This window comes from Macrobrachium rosenbergii, chromosome 25 (genome assembly GCF_040412425.1).
Source record: "Macrobrachium rosenbergii isolate ZJJX-2024 chromosome 25, ASM4041242v1, whole genome shotgun sequence".
Lineage (NCBI taxonomy): Eukaryota > Metazoa > Arthropoda > Malacostraca > Decapoda > Palaemonidae > Macrobrachium > Macrobrachium rosenbergii.
The window spans coordinates 28119410-28138395 of record NC_089765.1 but is presented as its reverse complement, the minus strand read 5'-3'; the positions used below and the strand labels follow the sequence as shown (position 1 = coordinate 28138395).

At 40.5% G+C, this 18986-nt stretch overlaps 1 protein-coding gene and 1 long non-coding RNA gene across 4 annotated transcripts in view; one reads left to right on the top strand and one right to left on the bottom strand.

Annotated features, from left to right (window-relative positions):
* LOC136852512 (uncharacterized) overlaps positions 1-18986 on the top strand; it is a 172059-nt gene that overhangs the window by 4674 nt on the left and 148399 nt on the right. The window contains exon 2 of the long non-coding RNA XR_010857173.1: positions 4582-4690. This is a non-coding gene — a long non-coding RNA (uncharacterized lncRNA). The remainder of the gene's footprint in view (positions 1-4581; positions 4691-18986) is intronic.
* The window catches only part of LOC136852507 (pro-resilin-like), a 42889-nt gene continuing 31737 nt past the window's right edge, over positions 7835-18986 (bottom strand). The window contains exons 2-6 of one of the 3 annotated variants that reach the window (XM_067127184.1): positions 17138-17620; positions 11134-12993; positions 10192-10373; positions 8981-9318; positions 7836-8460 (exon numbers count right to left, since the gene is read on the bottom strand). In XM_067127184.1, coding sequence (XP_066983285.1) covers positions 8450-8460; positions 8981-9318; positions 10192-10373; positions 11134-12993; positions 17138-17620 — 2874 coding nt within the window. In that variant the 3' untranslated portion in view covers positions 7836-8449. Of the gene's footprint in view, positions 9319-10191; positions 10374-11133; positions 12994-17137; positions 17621-18986 lie in introns of all 3 variants that reach the window. The other 2 variants (XM_067127185.1, XM_067127183.1) reach the window with 2 other exon arrangements.

The following is an 18986-nucleotide window of genomic DNA, read 5'->3' as shown; positions in this document are numbered from 1 at the left end:
TCAAAACGGACGACGAGGCCGTTTTTCTTGGAGGCGCTGGAGGACTGCTTTGATGTGCCTTTGGTGTTCGCTGTGAGACCTGGAAAATATGAGAATGTCGTCGACGTAGCAGACGCAGAATTTTAGGTCCCCAGGATGCTGTCCATGAGCCGCTGGAAGGTGGCCCGGCGTTCCTCAGCCCGAAGGTGGAGAAGGCGAACACATAGGGACCCGAAGGGCGTGATGATGGCTGTCTTTGGTATGTCCTCTGGCGCAACAGGTACCTGAAAATAAGATTTAAGAAGGTCCAATTTAGTGAATATTTTGGCCCCGTGAAAGGAGGCCGTAAGGTCTTGCATATTGGGCAGAGGGTAGTGGTCGGGCTCCGTTGCAATGTTGAGCCGTCTGTAGTCGCCCAGGGTCTCCAGGAGCCGTCCGGTTTCTGCACCATGTGGAGGGGGAGGCCCATGGACTGGAGGCTTTCCTGCAGATGCCCATCCGTTCCATCTCCGCGAATGCTTTTTCGCCTCCTGAAGGCGCTGAGGGGGAAGCTCATGAACTTGCATGTGTCGGGGCCCTTTAGTCACTATATGGTGGTATATGCCGTGCTTGGCTGGGGCCCGGGGACTTGGGCTCGGGCTTAAACACCTCAGGGAACTCCGACAGAAGGTGTGCGATACTGGTGGGGGCGATGGCGCTGATGGTGGGTCTGGGTCCCGCCGTTAACGGGAGAGACCGCAGGAGTCGGTATCGAGGAGGCGCTTGCGCCCCACGCCGACCAGCAGGCCGAAGTGCGCCAGAAAATCGGCCCCCAGGAGTGGGGTTCCTACGTCGCGACGATGAAGTCCCAGGAGTAACTCTGGCCAGGATGGAGATCGACAGAGCCTGGTGCCGTAGGAGAGGATGGGGTTCCGTTGGCGGCCGTCAGGAAGGCGGCCGGGTCTGGTGTCTGGTTGCGGTCCTCTCTGGATGCTGGGAAGACCGACTTGAAGGCTCCTGTGTCGACCAGCATCATCCTGCCGGAGACGGTGTCGCCGGACGTAGAAACCTACTGTTTTTGAGGCCCTGGGTTCTTCGGCTGCCATGGCGGCCTGTCCTGCTGGCCGCCACCCCGTTTTTTGAACGGTTGAACGAGCAGGGCGGCAGGCAGTTTCGGGCGTCCTTTCCGAACCACTTGTGATAGCGACAGAAGCCGGGGACCACCGTCTACTGTGGTTCGGTGGATGTCTGTTGGCGATGGCGTTGACGGGCTGCTCTACGTCCTCTTCAGGCTGGGCCGGAGCTGACCGGCTGAGTGGCCGGTTTTAGCCGCCTGAAGCCTTGACGGAGTCTGTGAGGTGTTGTGCCGCCTCTATGAGGTCCTCGACAGGCATGGTGTGGGGTGCGCGATCTGGTTTGCGTACTTCCGGGAGGAGTTGGCGAAGGAAAATTTCCCGTGACGAAGCTTATCTCCTGCCGCTTGTTCGTGCCACCCGAGACTGGTGTTGACAGGGAGATCTACGACCATGCCCCAAGCGTCTCTTGGTTCGAGGTCGTGGCGTGGATTATTGGCAAGGTCGATAGCATGGGCGGCCCGCTCGGCGATGGGCAGGGAGCAAGCTTCGAGGAGGAACTTTTTGTGGTGCTGTATGTGAGGGTGAGTGTTTGGTACCCGCGAGATGAGTTTGTTGTACACGTCCTCCGGAAGGGCGTTGAGCACTGTGTCGGCCTGTAGGATTTCGTCCGTGAGGTCCGCGATTCTGAAGTGGCTCTCCACCCCGCGCAGCCACCTCGATGGGTTGCCCTGCGTAAACGGGCGGCAGCTTTAGGGTGAGGGCGGCCCGCGATTGTGTTGCCCGCCGTCGTGTGTTCGGGGCGCCTGGTGTGGAGTTGCGGGAGGGCCTCGATGCGGGGCGGCGCGGCTGCGATGGGAGGTAGGTAAACCTCGGAGTCCACGGGTCGCGTTTAACTGCATGAAGGAGGGGATATCCGCGTCCATGCTCGCTCCTTTGACCCCCTTACTGGAGTAGGATACTCGCGTCTAGTACGCACTTTCGTGCGCCGTGGTTCCGCTAGTGACGCTGGTGGGGTACGCCGACGAGTCAGCACGCTCAAACTCTGGTTACAGCGCCGTGTTTAGGCCGCTAAGAGCGTTTTTTGGAGAAATCCTGGAGCCAAGACTGAGTCGCCGTGTGAGTCCGCTAATGGCTCCGGGATACTCCGGGGGTCACCACTGTAAGGTGTCAAAGAAACGAGCAGGTAAAGGTTACTGCTGATTTATTACAGATCCAGGCGGCTTATATTTGCGGCCGACTGACGCGGGCCGTGAGAGACAATGGAATTGACTGTGACCTGAGGTCGAAACAATAAACAATAATATGCAGTGAACGAGTACAATTACAATACGAAACATACAGAGACACAATATAGATACAGTCTTGATGCCTGTGAATGAAGAAACATGTGATACACAATGTGTGACATTCGTATAAATACCATAAAGTAAAAATGATTAAAATGCGTGACCTGGCACGTTTTAGGCGTGACTAATTTAGCTTGAAGAAAACGGGAAGTCACCAAAGAAAACAAGCTCAGCGGAGACTTAATTAATGGCGCCGCTAAACACTATCCTGGCGCCGATTGGTGACTTTACATATTTACTATATGTCTTGATTTTTTGTTAGGGAGAAAAAACAAGTTCAAAGGTATTATGAGAGATGTGAACATTTGTGTGAGTGCCTTATCTCCCCATGCTAGTACTAAGCTACGCAGATAGGGTATTGTAGTTCTTTAGGGGAAAATTTTTGCAATTGTCTCTTCCCCTTGTGAGGAAGGGGTGGGGCTAACCACACATTTTCCTCAGGAAATGAGTCTGGTACCAGGTCTAAGTTCTTCCTTAGCTGGCTAAGAAGGGGGGTTTGCTTGCTGCTGCTACTATTGCTCCACCTTTCACCACAAAGGAGCTTAACCTTCCTATGGTGGTAGAGCATCCTGTCTGAGATACCCTTGGTCCCTCTTCAGTTACAGCTTTGACTCCTCTTCCAGTTTTGATTAGTCTTCCGGTGTTCAAGGAGAACAAGATGAGCTGCAAAGTGAAGAAATGCAAGTGCTGTCCTTCCACCCTCCTTGTCATCGAGCTCTTCCTTGTTATCTTCATCTTCCTCCTGCATGAGGAAGAATAAGGTGAAGACCTCTCCCAGGAAGTCCCATAGGGTTTCAATGAGTGCTTTTCCCAGTCTCTGGGAGGTGGCAGCTCACAAAAACTCATGGGTGACCAATCAGCTGTTGGCATGAGCCTCACTGAGCATGCTTAGTACCTGATTATGTCCTTGCCCTTCCAAATGTGTTTCACCAGCACAGTCCACTTGCGCAGTGCTTGTCCAGTCCTTTGATCAGGACTGCTCAGCCAGCAGGTTCGCATGTAACGACAGGTCTCCTCTTGGTACATGTAACACTGGGATGACCCTGGGGCTGTGCATGCTTCTCAGTGTACTTGCACATTCACTTGTACCCTCTTCCAGTTCTGCCATCACTTGCGAAATTTTCATTATCGGACACACCCTTAGATATATTAATCCAGATACTGGAGAAATTATTATAATAATGTGTGTTGATGAATAGAGACTTGATTTTGCCACCAAAAAGTTAGGCAAATTCTTACAGAGCTTTTGACAGGGCTACAGACTTGCAAATACGGAAAAGTGGTTAGTTTTTGCTAGTGGATCAAGGTGGCAAATGATTGAACAATTGCTCTTTTCCGTCAGGAAGGCAAAATGTATCTAGGGACATTCGCGAATGCAAATGTGGGCATTTTATGACTGAGTTGGTTGTAATGAAACATTTTTATCATTTATCAAAAAATTTGTCATGGGCACATTTATTTTTCTGATTATTCTGATGTCTGCTGCTTTCATTTACTTATAGCTATACTGTAACATCTTTGCTACAGTGTAACATCTTTTACCCCTTTGTCAACTTCTAGGTTGTTATCAATGTGCCACGACCAGTTAACCATGCCTTTATTTATTACTCCCATATTTATCAATGAGTTGTCAAAATTTATGACTCCTTTTTTCTTGATTTATGGTTAAAAGTGAAGAACTGGTAGCCATAGTTTTTGGAAAGTGTTATTTCACTAGTTTTTAATATGAAAAGTCATGATCAAGCGAGAGCGAAACAGAAACAAAGTACATGTTTATCACAAAGCTTATGATTTTTAGACAATTTTAGACAGGTGAAACTGCTTTGGCTGTGATCTGTAATGCAAACTTTTCATCTTCCAACCATGTCGTAATGCATGTAGAGTTGTTTGAAATACGATCATTGTGTATTGTACTTAAGAATGCAGAAATAGGCACAGAAGGCGTTCTAGATGTCTTTTAAGCAAATAACTTTGATTTGACACATTTTGAAAATGTTTGATTGGTGATTTTTAACCTAGAATGAATAAAAAATCCTCTTGACTAAATTACTTAATGCTTGGCCAAAAATCGTTTTCATTGAAAGCATCAACTTCACAGTGATTTTGTGTCAGAATACATACAGTTCATATAGTCTTTGGCAGTCCCTTGCAACTTCAGATAATTGACAAGACACGTTTTTCTAAATCTTGATAATCTGCAGGTATCAGGAGCAGATAAGAAGCGCCCTTTGTTATCCCCTGAAGAACATGACAGACTTACTGCAATTATGCAAATATGGTCAGTAATTTTCTTCAACTGTTGCGGGTTTGGTAAGTGTTTCTGAAATTTTTTGCCTGTCTTGATTATCTCTCTTTCAGTATGGCTTCCACAATTCTTAGTTTATCTGCTAATTTGGTTGGTAGCTGTTGTCAAGTAGCTTACCTTCTACCTACACAGAAAATATAATTTTTTTAGGTGTGTGTGTGTGTGTGTGTGTGTGTGTGTGTGTGTGTGTGTGTGTGTGTGTGTGTGTGTGTGTAGAGGAGAGGGGTCTGGTACAGAGTTTTTGAATTGGGGCTTTTTTGTGGTCTTGCAAAGTTACAGTGATTTTCCGTGAAAAGTGGTTATTTGTCAGTTGATTTATAGTTTTTATGTTTGAACTTTGGTTTGTTTAGAATGTTTTATTTTTTTCAGCACAACCCCATTACTATATGATACCCTAACCTGCAATAGCTGCAGTCTCCTGACACTACATACAGATAGAAAGGCGGAAGAAGACGAGACCCTCAGTCCACCTCTCGCTACTCAGAAATTCTGAGATTTTTTTTTTTTGTCACAAGCGCACACTATGGTACTATGTCGAGCGTACTTCGTCAAAAGAGGTTGTAGGGAGTTTGCGTTACCGATGCCAAACCCGCTGTCCTCATTATGCGAATCGGCATTTAGAGACTTCTTTGTGATTCACTAAAAGAAGACTTTATATGAGAAATAGATCTTATAATAATTGAGGGCAATTTTGTAACTAAATATTGCTAGAGGTGGCATATGAAAATGTGAAGACGATGTGACGCAATCTTTTCTCACGCGTTGTGAAATCTGCGTTTACCCTAAGGGGATGGTGAGAAGGAAAACAATTATAGCTTTGGGTCAGTAGCCCCGGATCAATCTTTGTCATTAAAGGACATCTGTACTTTACCATCGAGACAAACTTTGGCAGTGTGTGAAATAAAAAAAAAAAAAAAAATCGCTCCAAAACAAAACAAATAAAAACAACAACCATTACAAATAATGAAATAGATGTAGATTGTGTGAAGAAACACATTCCAAAATTATGAATTACGTACGGAACTTAATATTGTTATTACTTAAAGAAAAGAGAGAGTTAACTGGAATTAGTTAATATTTAAATTTGATAAAATTTGTGCTCCCATGCATTATCTTTGTGTCTGATGATAACCTACGGTTTTCAAAGGAAGCGTGAACTCTAAACACTGCTATTTATAAGAAAAAGAAAACAAGGAAATAACATACCACAGAGGATTATAACAGATCAAGCTCGAAGGAAAGGGTATCCATAATCCGCGAGTTTCCGTCGAGAAACAGTGTAAGGTGATTGGGGACCCCCTTTTTGACTGACTTCGACAGAAGAATAAAAATGCAAATAAGCGAACCTTGGTACTATTAGAAAGGTATAGTCCTGAAGACAAAATAAATTTCTGCTCACAAAGACTTTGTGATTTAGTTGTTGAAAACATGTGTTGATTTCTGAAATAAAAATTTTTCAAATATGATCACCTTTTAGTTTGATAATGTATTTTATGCAGATATAAACTCTGAAAAAATTTAAGATTATCTTCAATTCCTAAAGACATTTCAGATATTACCTTAAGTACGCAGTTATCCAAGGACGGATTTGTCCTGGGACACAATTGTGTGTTACGCCACTGTCTGGGAAGCAAGTGTTCTAGAATCAGACTTCGTTGCCAGCATTGAGGGAGACCCAAATTTGCTATGCAGCTCTTGTAGGAGTCGAATATACTCTCAGTGCTTAACGTGGGATATTTGTAAGGACTGATCTGCCTTTCATTTGGCATTTAATAGTGCAAGGAGGCACAATGGGCATTCCAAAGATACAGAAAGAGGCATTTTTGGGGGCCTTTGGGTCCTCCTCTTTAAGATTTGCATTGTCTTTATTGATAAGCTTTGCAAAGCCCAAGCCATGTCTAAACCGTGCAAGGGTAAGTCAGCTGGTACTACTCATCCTCCAGCTGTTCACAGAATTTACTTACAATAAATGTCAGCAATTTCTCCTCCTTTTATAATTGCTCGTGACCTTTATCACATGAGGCGATTGAAAAGTGTTCATACTGTCATACAGGAGATTCTTTGATCAGTCCCAGGGGAAAGGACAGATTGCATGGCATGCTACCACGTTAAGTACCTCTTCCCTGTTTAGTGGATTTCATTTCTTGGATCAGATTGCTCCATCTTTTCTGTGCCTTGCTTGTTGATATAATTGCAGCATTTCTTATGTCAGTGAAACAGGCAGGAATATGGACAAACTCTCCAAAAGTAATATAGTCTGTAAGAATAGATGACTGGAATAAGAAGTGCAATGTTGGAACTAATATTGCAGAATGAACATTTACTATTGTAAAATATGCAAAAGCATTGACATACACTAAAAACTCAGTTGTTCAAGGGCCATTTATTAATTCCATACCAATGGTGGGTTGGGAACACCTTTTAGTTCCCTGGAAAAAGTCAACATAAATATTGTCTTATAGTAAACCGGCCTTTTGGGTGTGCTTAGAAGAGAGTAGCTGATAATGATATTATTTCCGTAGATGACCTGCACCATTAACTTGATGTTAATCCTTGCCCAAGGGAGGAAACCTTCATTACAGTAGGCTATTTTAAATGCTGACAAAAAGGTTTGAAATGTATAGGATGCAGATCTGGACAGAAGATCTGCAAGGACAGCATATGTAACCAGTCTCAAGAACTGAGTGGCCAGTGGCCCTTGAAATTCAAAAAACTCTGTATTGTTTTTAAAATGTACTGTTCTGTACCTCAAAAATCTTCATAAAAATGGAATTTTTGTCTCCTACTTTTGATATTCTATATTTTTCCAAAAGTTACCTCTCTTTAATATACAAGAGGCTTGTTGGGATTCCACAATAAGCTGTAGGTCCTGTTGCTAAGTAACCAATTGGTTCTTAGCCACGTTAAATAAGTCTAATCCCTCGGGCCAGCCCTAGGAGAGCTGTTAATCAGCTCAGTGGTCTGGTAGAACTAATATATACTTAACTTTTTGAAAAGTCGTAAATAACAATTGGTACACGAATAGTAGGTAAGAGAGCACTCTGTGTTCTTTAAGAAATTTATTTAACAAAAATAAGAGATCATTGCTGTACATATTGTAATCAGAATTTAACATTGTAATAACCCTATTATACTAAAGATGAATATGTTATATGTATATATATATATATATATTTATATTTATATATATATAAAATGTATGTATGTATCTATGTATGGATATGAATTTTGTGCCTATTGGGTTTGATAGAAATTCAAAACATAAATAACATCATTAAATATAATCCTAGTAATATTATCCGACTAGTTGGCGCTCTAAGTACACTTTCACCTTCTTGATATATTGCGTTATAAGGTTTCTATAGAACGATTTTTTTGAAAAAAAATGTCCTGTCATCTACAAAATGAGCCTTATTTCTATTTTTAGAAGAAGTTTCAATAGAATGAGTGAACTTGAAAGCATCCAGGGAATGTAAGCTATTGGCACAACATAAAGGTAGTTATATATTATACCCTACGTATGAATAGATACCCAGTCATTCATGTGAGAAGACCTTTTATCCTATTCTTGGCAAAAAAGGGAGAGAGAGAAACAGATCTTTTCTCCAACCATCCTCTTCCTGCTTCCTTCGTGGTTGTAGAAACCCAAGATAGAAATACCTGATAGGCAACATGCTTGACAGGTAGGCATTCCAACGTGTGCATGCATTTGTAATGAAGGTGCTGCATTCTTAATAGGGAAAATGCCGCTCCATATTTTCACATCATGCATACCCTGAAATTCAAGCAAATAGAAAATATCAGTAACTGTGCAGCAAGGCAAACGTCAGTATTCTGCAAATCTTTTTGTTGAATTTATGCGACAGTTTTTGGGAGATAATTTGATTAAGATAGCAGTGTTCTGAAAGAAAAGAACAGAGTTAGAATGATTATTCTCGTATTAGGTCCCTCAGGTTTCAGTTGTTTTTTTTTTTACCCGTTAATATAATTTGTATCTACTTTCGGGGGAACATCAAAAACTGGCAGTACATATATAAGATCTGACAAGCTGTTAATTCTACTACGCTTTTGTTTCGGCCCGCCATAAGTACTTTGACCATTGTTAGTCACTGTTCCGAAGTTGCCGCCCCCATAGTTACTGCCACCCATGTTATTTAGTCGACCTCCATAATGGCTGCTGCTTCCAGAATTTTGTTGCCCTTGGTAACTGCTGCTGCCAGTGCTTTGCAGCTTATAGTTCCCGTTCCCAGCATTTGATGCATCGTTGCTGTACTGATTTCCATATCCATTGATACCTGTATTTTGTTGTCCTGCGTAACCGGTACCTCCAGTGTTGGGATGTCGTCCATAACTGCTTCCACCTGTACTCCCTTGTCCATAACTACTGCTACCAGTATATTGATTTTGTGCGTAACTGTTACCTCCAGTGTTTTGCTGAACTCCATAACTATCTTGACCTGGGTTTTGCAAGGAGCCGTAGCTGCTGTCACCAGAATTTCCCTGCCCTCCGGAACCATTGTTGAGCGTTGTAGTTTGTTGGCCACCGTAATTGTTAGTTCCTTGAGTATTCTGTTGATTGCCATAGCCATTGTTATTGTTATTTCCTTGTGGATACTGGGCCTCGCCTTCATATCTGAAATGTATGAAATGCATTAAGATTTTTTGGTTTCATCAGTTACGGCTAGTGATTTCTTTTCAAGCGTAGGCAAGCCAGTCACTCGAAGTGATGAAGCAAGACCTGGAAAGTAGTAAAAATATAGAAGTTATTTGTTCTTCATGATTTACAGTTATGATATTGATGTACAGTATGGATACAGTTATGATTTTGATGTACAGTATGTATACCACTTTAGCCATTATTGTTGAAGCTGGTTCTCTACTAAATAGTGGTAGAATTCTTATTTGTGTCCGAAACAACAATAGAAGGCAAAATAATTCTACATTACATTACTGGCATAACTATATAGAGTTTCTAAAACATCCAGCCTTTTGACAAAATTCATTAATTATTTATGATGCTGTAGCATTCGTACTCAGATTCATTTCTGTATTTTATTAGGATTTTTGAGAACTTATTCTATTTTGGTTTTTTAGACGTAGAATATATCTAAATTTATGAACTAATATTATTAAAGGTATATGTGCAACAGAAAATGTATATTTTCTCCTTCCAATGGTACTTTAGCTTTTAAAATTAAATGGAAATTCACTAATCCCTAACATCTCTCAATAAACAACTCCACTCTTTACTAGATATGTCCCGGGGCAGAAATATTTTACAGGTACGAAGCCATCAAAAGGGGATAATAGTTTTAGGTCATTCAGTTATGTCGTGATTATTCTCAACACTCAAAATGTCCAAGGTTTTCTGGAATTTTTACTAAAATTTGTTGTGGAAAGTCCTCGTAATGGCAACACTGTTGACTTCAAATTGGTTGAATTGTAAGTCAAATGTCTCTTCAGTGGAATACATTTTTAATTAAGCCTCCAAAGACCATTTCCTTACTTGACATCGGCCATGAATCCATTCTCATGGTCTGCGGTATAAGTCACAATCTGTGTCCTTCCATCAGGGAGCTTGACACGATACTCTCCCATCACGACGTTTCCATCAGAGGATTCCCTCTGAGAAAAATCATTGCCCGTATACATGTCGTTGACAGCATAATCAAACCCGTAAGGCATACCCTGGAATATAAAAAGTATCTTTGTTGGTATGCAGGTTATAATGTTTGTGGTTGTGGGTAAAATTACAAATGAAAAGAAGGAAATTTTGCCATAGTTTGAAGGCACATGATAGAAAGCAATTAATATTATAGTTGAATGAGAAAAGTTTTTGCTTTGTACTAAGCTCCATTTTTATAAAACTTTTAAATTTGACTGTTCTGTTTTGTTAATCATCCTTTCGTGTCAAGATACAGTATATGGAGGCAAGTTTTTACCACAAAACAGTTGGTCTCTTTAGGTATGTATGTGTGTGTGTTGGTACTGATAGGTAAATGAACATTCATATTCTATGGTAATCATATTGCTTTTTTGTTTATAGCTGAACCAAGTAGTTATTTTTTTCTGGCAAGTATGCTGTATTGCATTTACTGTAATTTTTGTAGTATAATCAGAATAATGTTTCATGCGGGCATAATCACACTACCATTATGTTCTGCTTTAACATTTAACTCTGGCTGTTTTGTAGGGAAAGTTCACCAGATTTGATGGAAGTTTACCAGATTTAAATTTGTGAGGTTTCATATTTTATCATTTCTCCAAACACCCTAGGAAAAGGAGTTTTCTGTGTGTTGACAGATCTTCCATTAATTTCTTTCAGTGGCTTCATGAGGAATTAGCAGACAAAGTTCCTGAGTTAGTGTGCTATTATAAAATCTAAACGAAAACGAGGTTCAAGGACAGTAAAGCATGGGGGTTCAGAAAGGATAGAAGTATGTCTTACCTTCATGTGACCTTGGTTTCCATAGCTGTTGTCACTGTTCTGGTTCCCATAACCATTGTTTTGTGCCCCTGGAGCTGCGTAGCTTTGAGACGACTGCTGATTTGTACCATAATTTTGAGTGCTTTGTTGGCCACCATAATTTTGGTGAGATTGAGGTGCCCCATAGGATTGGGAAGGATTTTGTTGTTGGGGAGCACTGTAGCTTTGGGAAGGTTGTTGTTGGGGTGTGCCATAACTTTCAGAAGGCTGTTGACGTGTACCATAGCTTTCAGAGGGCTGTTGAGATGTGCCATAACTTTGAGAGGACTGTTGAGGTGTGCTGTAGCTTGGAGAGGGCTGTTGCTGTGTACCACCAAAGTTTTGTGAGGGCTGTTGACGTGTGCCATAGCTTGGAGAAGGCTGTTGAGGTGTCCTATAACTTTGAGAGGGTTGTTGGTTAGGTGCACTATAACTCTGTGATGGCTGTTGAGGTGTGCCATAACTTTGAGATGGCTGCTGTTGAGGTGTGCCATAGTTTTGAGAGGGCTGCTGCTGTGGTCCACTATAACTCTGAGACTGTTGCTGAGATGTGCCATAACTTTGAGAAGGCTTTTGTTGAATGGATTGTTGCTGAGGTGCACCATAACTCTGAGAAGGTTGTTTAGGTGCACGATAACTTTGAGAAGTCTGTCCTTGAGTGGACTGTTGCTGAGATGTGCCATAACTTTGAGAAGGTTGTTGTTTAGATTGTTGTTGTGGTTGGCTGTAACTCTGACTAGGTTGTTGGGGAGCACCATAGCTTTGAGAGGGCTGTTGCTGAGGTGCACTGTAACTCTGAGAAGGTTGTTGAGGTGTGCCGTAACTTTGGGAGGGCTGTTTAGTGGACTGTTGCTGAGGTGTACCATAACTCTGAGAAGGTTGTTGAGGTGTGCCATAAGTTTGTGAGGGCCGTTGAGTGGACTGTTGCTGAGGTGTACCGTAACTCTGAGAAGGTTGTTGAGGTGTTCCGTAGCTTTGTGAGGGCCGTGGAGTGGACTGTTGCTGAGGTGTACCATAACTCTGAGAAGGTTGTTGAGGTGTTCGGTAACTTTGTGAGGGCCGTGGAGTGGACTGTTGCTGAGGTGTACCGTAACTCTGAGAAGGTTGTTGAGGTGTTCCGTAACTTTGTGAGGGCCGTGGAGTGGACTGTTGCTGAGGTGTACCATAACTTTGAGAAGGTTGTTGAGGTGTGCCATAACTTTGTGAGGGTCGTTGAGTGGACTGTTGCTGAGGTGTACCATAACTCTGAGAAGGTTGTTGAGGTGTTCCATAACTTTGTGAGGGCCTTTGAGTGGACTGTTGCTGAGGTGTACCATAAGTCTGAGAAGGTTGTTGAGGTGTTCCGTAACTTTGTGAGGGCCGTTGAGTGGACTGTTGCTGAGGTGTACCATAACTCTGAGAAGGTTGTTGAGGTGTTCCGTAACTTTGTGAGGGCCTTTGAGTGGACTGTTGCTGAGGTGTACCATAACTTTGAGAAGGTTGTTGAGGTGTGCCATAACTTTGTGAGGGCCGTTGAGTGGACTGTTGCTGAGGTGTACCATAACTCTGAGAAGGTTGCTGAGGTGTGCCATAACTTTGTGAGGGCCGTTGAGTGGACTGTTGCTGAGGTGTACCATAGCTCTGAGAAGGTTGCTGACGTTTACCAAAATTTTGAGAAGGCTGAGGTGCACCATAACTTTGAGGTGGCTGCTGTTGAGGTGCACTGTAACTTTGAGAAGGTGCACCATAATTTTGAGAGATGGACTGCTGTGTACTTGAGGACTTAGAAGATTGATTTGGAGGATCATATGATGAAGATGGGCTGTTTTTTGATATAGGAACCCTGTAGTTTTGTGAGGAGGCCTGAAAAAATTACACATACTATTATTATTAAAAAATTTCAGGTGCAGCCCAGGTTGCATACGTTTTATAAATATTTTGGAGGATGAGGGAAATGGACATAAAATACAAAAACCTTTTAGAATACTTATATGAGGGAAGAAGACACAAAATACAAGATCTGTACTATAATTTATCTCTGACCTTTAAAGGTTATTCTTGGTTAATTTGATTTTGGGAAATTACTTTAATAATTTATCAGAAAAGAGATGCATCAGATACACAGCCAGTAATGAGGCATCTTACCTGGCATATATCCGTCTTACAACAGATAAGGTAATTTTGACAAGTTAAGTATACCTTAGTTTAACCAGACCATTGAGCTGATTAACAGCTCTCTTAGGGCTGGCCCGAAGGATTAGACTTATTTTACGTGGCTAAGAACCAACTGGTTACCTAGCAACGGGACCTACAGCTTATTGTGGAATCCGAGAAATGAATTTCTATCACCAGATATAAATTCCCCTAATTCTTCATTGGCCAGTCAGAGAATCGAACGCGGACCTAGGAGAGTGCTAGCCGAGTACGATATCAGCCCGTCCAATGAGGAATGGGTAATTTTGACAACAATAGATTGTCAACTCTGAGGTGATATCTCCCCTAAAGGTTCAGCATCCTAAGAAGATCACCTAAGAGATAGATCTACCAAGATTCACCTAATCTTTTTATCCCTTCATGAGTTATAGGAATATAGTTCATACATGCACACACATAGTACCCTTGATTAAAAACATACCATCCAGTTTCATTAATGGAGGCAATAAGAGATATGGCACTGTAGTCATTTATATTTGCTAAAAAAGTAATTTGGAGAATATTCAGTGCATCAGTTGCTCAGAAAAACACTCATACACATACACTCACAGACACACACACACACACACACACACACACACACATATATATATATATATATATATATATATATATATATATATATATATATATATATATATATATATATACAGTATATGTTACAGGTAGATAGCGAAGCCAGACATTTCATGAACTGCCTGAAATTTCAGGCAGATAGCAAAATGCACTTAGGGACATTTGATCCCCCAGGGGCTAGTACTAAACACGGTGAAATACATTTGGCCCCCCAGGGGCTAGTACTAAACATGGCGAAGCAATGTAGGTGAGCCATTGTATTTGCCGTGTTTAGCACTAGCCCTGGGGGATCAAATGTCCCTAAGTGCATTTTGCTATCTGCCTGAGATTTCAGGCAGTTTGTGAAACGCCTGGTTTCATTATCTGCCTGTAACACACACACACACACACACACACACACATATATATATATATATATATATATATATATATATATATATATATATATATATATATATATATATATATATATATATATATATATATATATATATATCTTTTCCTCTTAGTGGTTAAGGCTGTGGTTTTCATGCTCTTTTCCCCACTGCTTGCAACCCAAAAGAGTAAACTGCCTGCAAAACTGCCTGCAAAGTACTTTGTTCAACAGAGGCGAGACGTATTTTCCAGGAAATGGGCCTAAGTTATTGCTAGGCCCTGGGATCGATCTTGGATCTCTACTTGGTGGAGCTGGTCAGCTGTGGCTGATAACCTTTGAGCCATTGTGACCTTTTGATACACATAGACATATATACACTTTAGATATATATCACTGGTATGGTAATAGTATGGATCAGAGTGATTTCTTAAGTTTCCTCAAATGGAAGGAATGGAGGATTATGGCTAGTGGAAAGGGTGTGTAATTTATGAGGGAAAAAGAGCTGGTTAAAAGGAGTGAAAGACGTAAATTCCTAGAGAGGAGGGTCCTTTGTTACCAGGAAGCAGAAGAGTGCTCGCTACAAGTAAATAGTGCAGGTTGTCGACTCACTGCTGATGAGATATCAATTTTGACAATTGGTGTTCATCCACAGCTCAGTAGGCCCCATAGCGGGATAGGACCGTCAGTGCATCTCACGTGGTGCACTGTAGGCATTACTTGAGGTTCTTTGCAGAGTGCCTTCGCCCCCTAGCTACAATCCCTTTTGTTCCTTTTATTGTACCTCCTTTCATATTCTCTTTTTTCCATTGTACTTTCCACCCTCTCCTAACAATTGATTCATAGTGCAACTGCTACTGTTAATTCCTGTTTCAGTGCTGAATGACCTCATAGGTCCCAGTGCTTGGCCTCGGGCCTAAATTCTATATTCAGTTCAGTTCAACTCAGTAGGTAAAGTATGAAAGTGGCCAACCCTCCCTCTGTCACAGGAAACTGCTCATTATTTTTTCTTGAAAATATGTATGTAGAGGTTGGTAATAAACAGTATGTAGATATGTAGTAGATAGGCAGGTTGGTTGGAAGTACATTATGTGTATGCTATCTACAAGTTTCAATTATAGATTCATTTTTTAGCATGATGTCTTACCTTTGAATGCTTGATGAATTCGCTTGAGTTTGCTTTGACTGCTGTTGCTTCATGACTGAATTCAAGGAGTTGTTCACTTGTTCATGCCTATATGAATATCCACTTTTATTTCATGTCTATTGTTTGGCAAAGGACAATTAATCAGTTACTTGGGAATGAAGTCTGATAACTAATTATTGAAAATTTTAGGACCGTTGGTAGACTATATGAAGTTGCATTACCATTGCATTTGTATCTTTGTTATTTAGTTAGATTTTGAAAAAATCTTTAGCTTAGCTAATCATCTATAATAATAAAATCCGAGAGGATCTGATCTAATTTGCCTTCCTTGGGTGACAATAGTGGAGACATGACACAGCCACCCACCCCCTGCAAATCGGTTTGTCCACCCCGGGTAGGTAGGTAGGGGAACGGGAGGGTAGGGGAGACATCCACCCTCCTCCTGCAAACCTGTTTGTCCACCCTGGGTGGGGGACGGGTAGGTAGGGAATCGGGAGGGTGGGCAAGACAGCAGCCCCGGGTTCCAGCGCCATAGTGTGTGCCAACAAACTCGTAGCTAATACTGGGTGTGGGTGTAAATTTCCTATCACAAATCTTAATGTGTGCAACTTTTCATTCTCTATTTTTATTACAGGGGTAGTTTTTGTAGGTATGAATTACAAAGGTTTGCAGATGGTTTCAGTTCAGTTTTTCATAAAGAAATATGATGATAATTAACGACTTGATATGCAGTAATTAACTTAATTGGGTGCATTTGAGAGTTAGCAAAGCTAGCAGGAAGTCATATTGAATAAACAGGCTACGCTATCTATTTAAATCCAAGACAGTGTCTTGCAGAAGCCTTCTCTTGACAGGCAGATTAAAAGGCAGTCATGCAAGTAATTTTTAGCTTTTTTACCAAAGTCTTCCGGTATGTTTTCTATGTTCTATATTATGGAGATGATATACAAGTTGAAGAAAGCAACTGAATTCTGTGTAACAGGGAACTGGGACAGAACAGACTCTGCTACAAAAATGTTCGGGATAGATGCAGCTGTTAGTCTCATCAGTTGCTCTGCTACATCGCAGTGTGTTTAGATTACAGGTGTTTGATCATTATAACTCTCATTCATTTTCAAGTCTGAATGTTGTAGCAACTTTGTCTGTGGACAAGAGCTTTATAAGTGCTGTTTATTTTATACGTACAATATTGTGCAGTTTTTGGGATAAGAGTTTTATAAGTGCTGTTTGTTTTATATGTATCATGCGGTTTTTTTGTTACGTTGGTCTTGATAATTGTAAATTAAATCTCACGTGAACACCGAAACTTGAACATCAACTCACTCATATTTCAACATTTTCTTAGTTGTAAAATTTCATCCGTGTTGCTGTGCAGGTGTCACGACTTGATACAGTCTTTCTACATTTGTAAACAAAACTTTGTGGGCGGTTTTCTAGTAAAACTTATCATATATTTCAATACAATGAGCCTTTACTGGATAAAGATCATAGCACACATGAACTGAGGTTTGGTGCACCATATCCATTTTAGTGAAGTAGTAGAAAGTTTCCAGAAATGACCATAAGTGAACAAGCCTTTCATATCGCTGGAAAACTGTAAAAGGCATCACAGTGTAACTTACAGTGCATGCAAAAACTAAGAACATTTCCCTCTACTTACCATGAGGGTGAAACTTCTAGTATATAGGGAAACTCACCTGTCTGTGCTGAGTGGATTGAGGTGTGCCATATGTCTGTGAAAGTGACGGTGTCAAAGTCTGTTTAGGTGTGTCATAGGTCTGACTTACTGTCTGTGTCTGAGGTTGTGCATAGTTCTGACTTAATGACTGTGATGTCTGAGTCTGCCGAGGTGCTCCGTAGGTTTGGCTAGGGGCTGTCAGCGTGGAAGGCAGTTCATAAGACTGACTGATAGAATTTGAAGACGTATCCCCTCCCCCAAAGATACTGGAAGCCTCTTGGTAGGAACTAGAGGCTGACAACCTCGAGCCAAACCCATTGTTTCCACCTCCTTGCCCATGAGGCCCTAAAGATCCCTGATTTAATGAGGACGTCCTTGAAGTCTCGTGATGTCTGTTTCCTCTTGATCCGCTGCTGTGAAATCCATTTTGTTGGTTGGGTAGCTTGTCACCTGTGACCACTGGTACACAGATTAGAGCTACAATCACGGCCACTGGAATTCCCTGTTGAGTAGATAGGATAACAGTTAGTTGTAGAAAGCTCGTAAAACTTCGCTTATATAATAAAAACAATCATTACAAGACTCAAAGGTTTTTTTTTTCTTGAAGCTAGTATTTGCTAATCATTATTTGTCTGTGTGATTCAGCTTTTAGGGTAAAGCCTTTGCATTGATTGTTTGTATTTTATGTAGAGCTTTACAAGTTGTGGAAGTAATATCGAAATTAAAATAATTTAATCTAAATTAAAATAATTTAATATATATATATATATAATATTATATATATATATATATATATATATATAGATATTATATATATATATATATATATATATATAATATATATATATATATATATATATATATATATATATATATATATATATATATATATATATGTGTGTGTGTGTGTGTGTGTGTGTGCTTTGTGTATAAATTATATTATTTTAACATTGATATTACTTCTTATAATTGTAGGGCTCTACATGAAATACAAACAAACAATCACTGCAAAAGTTCTACCCTAAAAGTTGAATAGCAGAGGAACAACCAATGCAGTCAAACCTCCACAGTAATATCCACTTCATACACAAAGATGGTTCATCAGCAGCATATCAAACCCTCACAAGCACTGTCATTCACTTTTAACTGGCATTCGCTCTTGCCTCTTCTGGATATAAAGATATGTAAATGTTGGTCCTTCTCAATACCCCTTTCATGCCATCTACCCAACCCCTTTCTAGGTCCAACTTGACTCCTTTCCTCTACTTCAGAGGACTGATATAGTGAAGAAATTTATAATATATTTGCTAGCAGGACAGTACATGCGAATATACAAACGGTTGGAAAACAAGTAAAAAAAAAAAAAAAAAAAAATATATATATATATATATATATATATATATATATATATATATATATATATATATATATAACAACACACACACACTAACAATGCAAAGAAAAAACATCACTGAGTCTAGTTTTATAAAGGAAAGTTTTGGCAAGAACGTGAATACTAGTCATGGCATGTATAAACTTGATCCATTAATTCTCAAAATAATTATGCAAGGCGTTTAATTTTTTGGAAAATACTTGAAGAAACTTTGGGAAAAATGGAAACGCGGCACCTCGGTAATTTGTCAAATTTGACATGCGTCTGTTGAGGGTGTTGCTCCGCCTACAACACCTGCCAGGTGCAGATAATTGTTTTTCCAACTGTTTCTTTGCTAGCGTAAGTGTATATGCTTTATATCTTTAATATATATCTTTATATATATATATATATATATATATATATATATATATATATATATATCTTTATATGTATATATATATATATATATATATATATATATATATATATATAT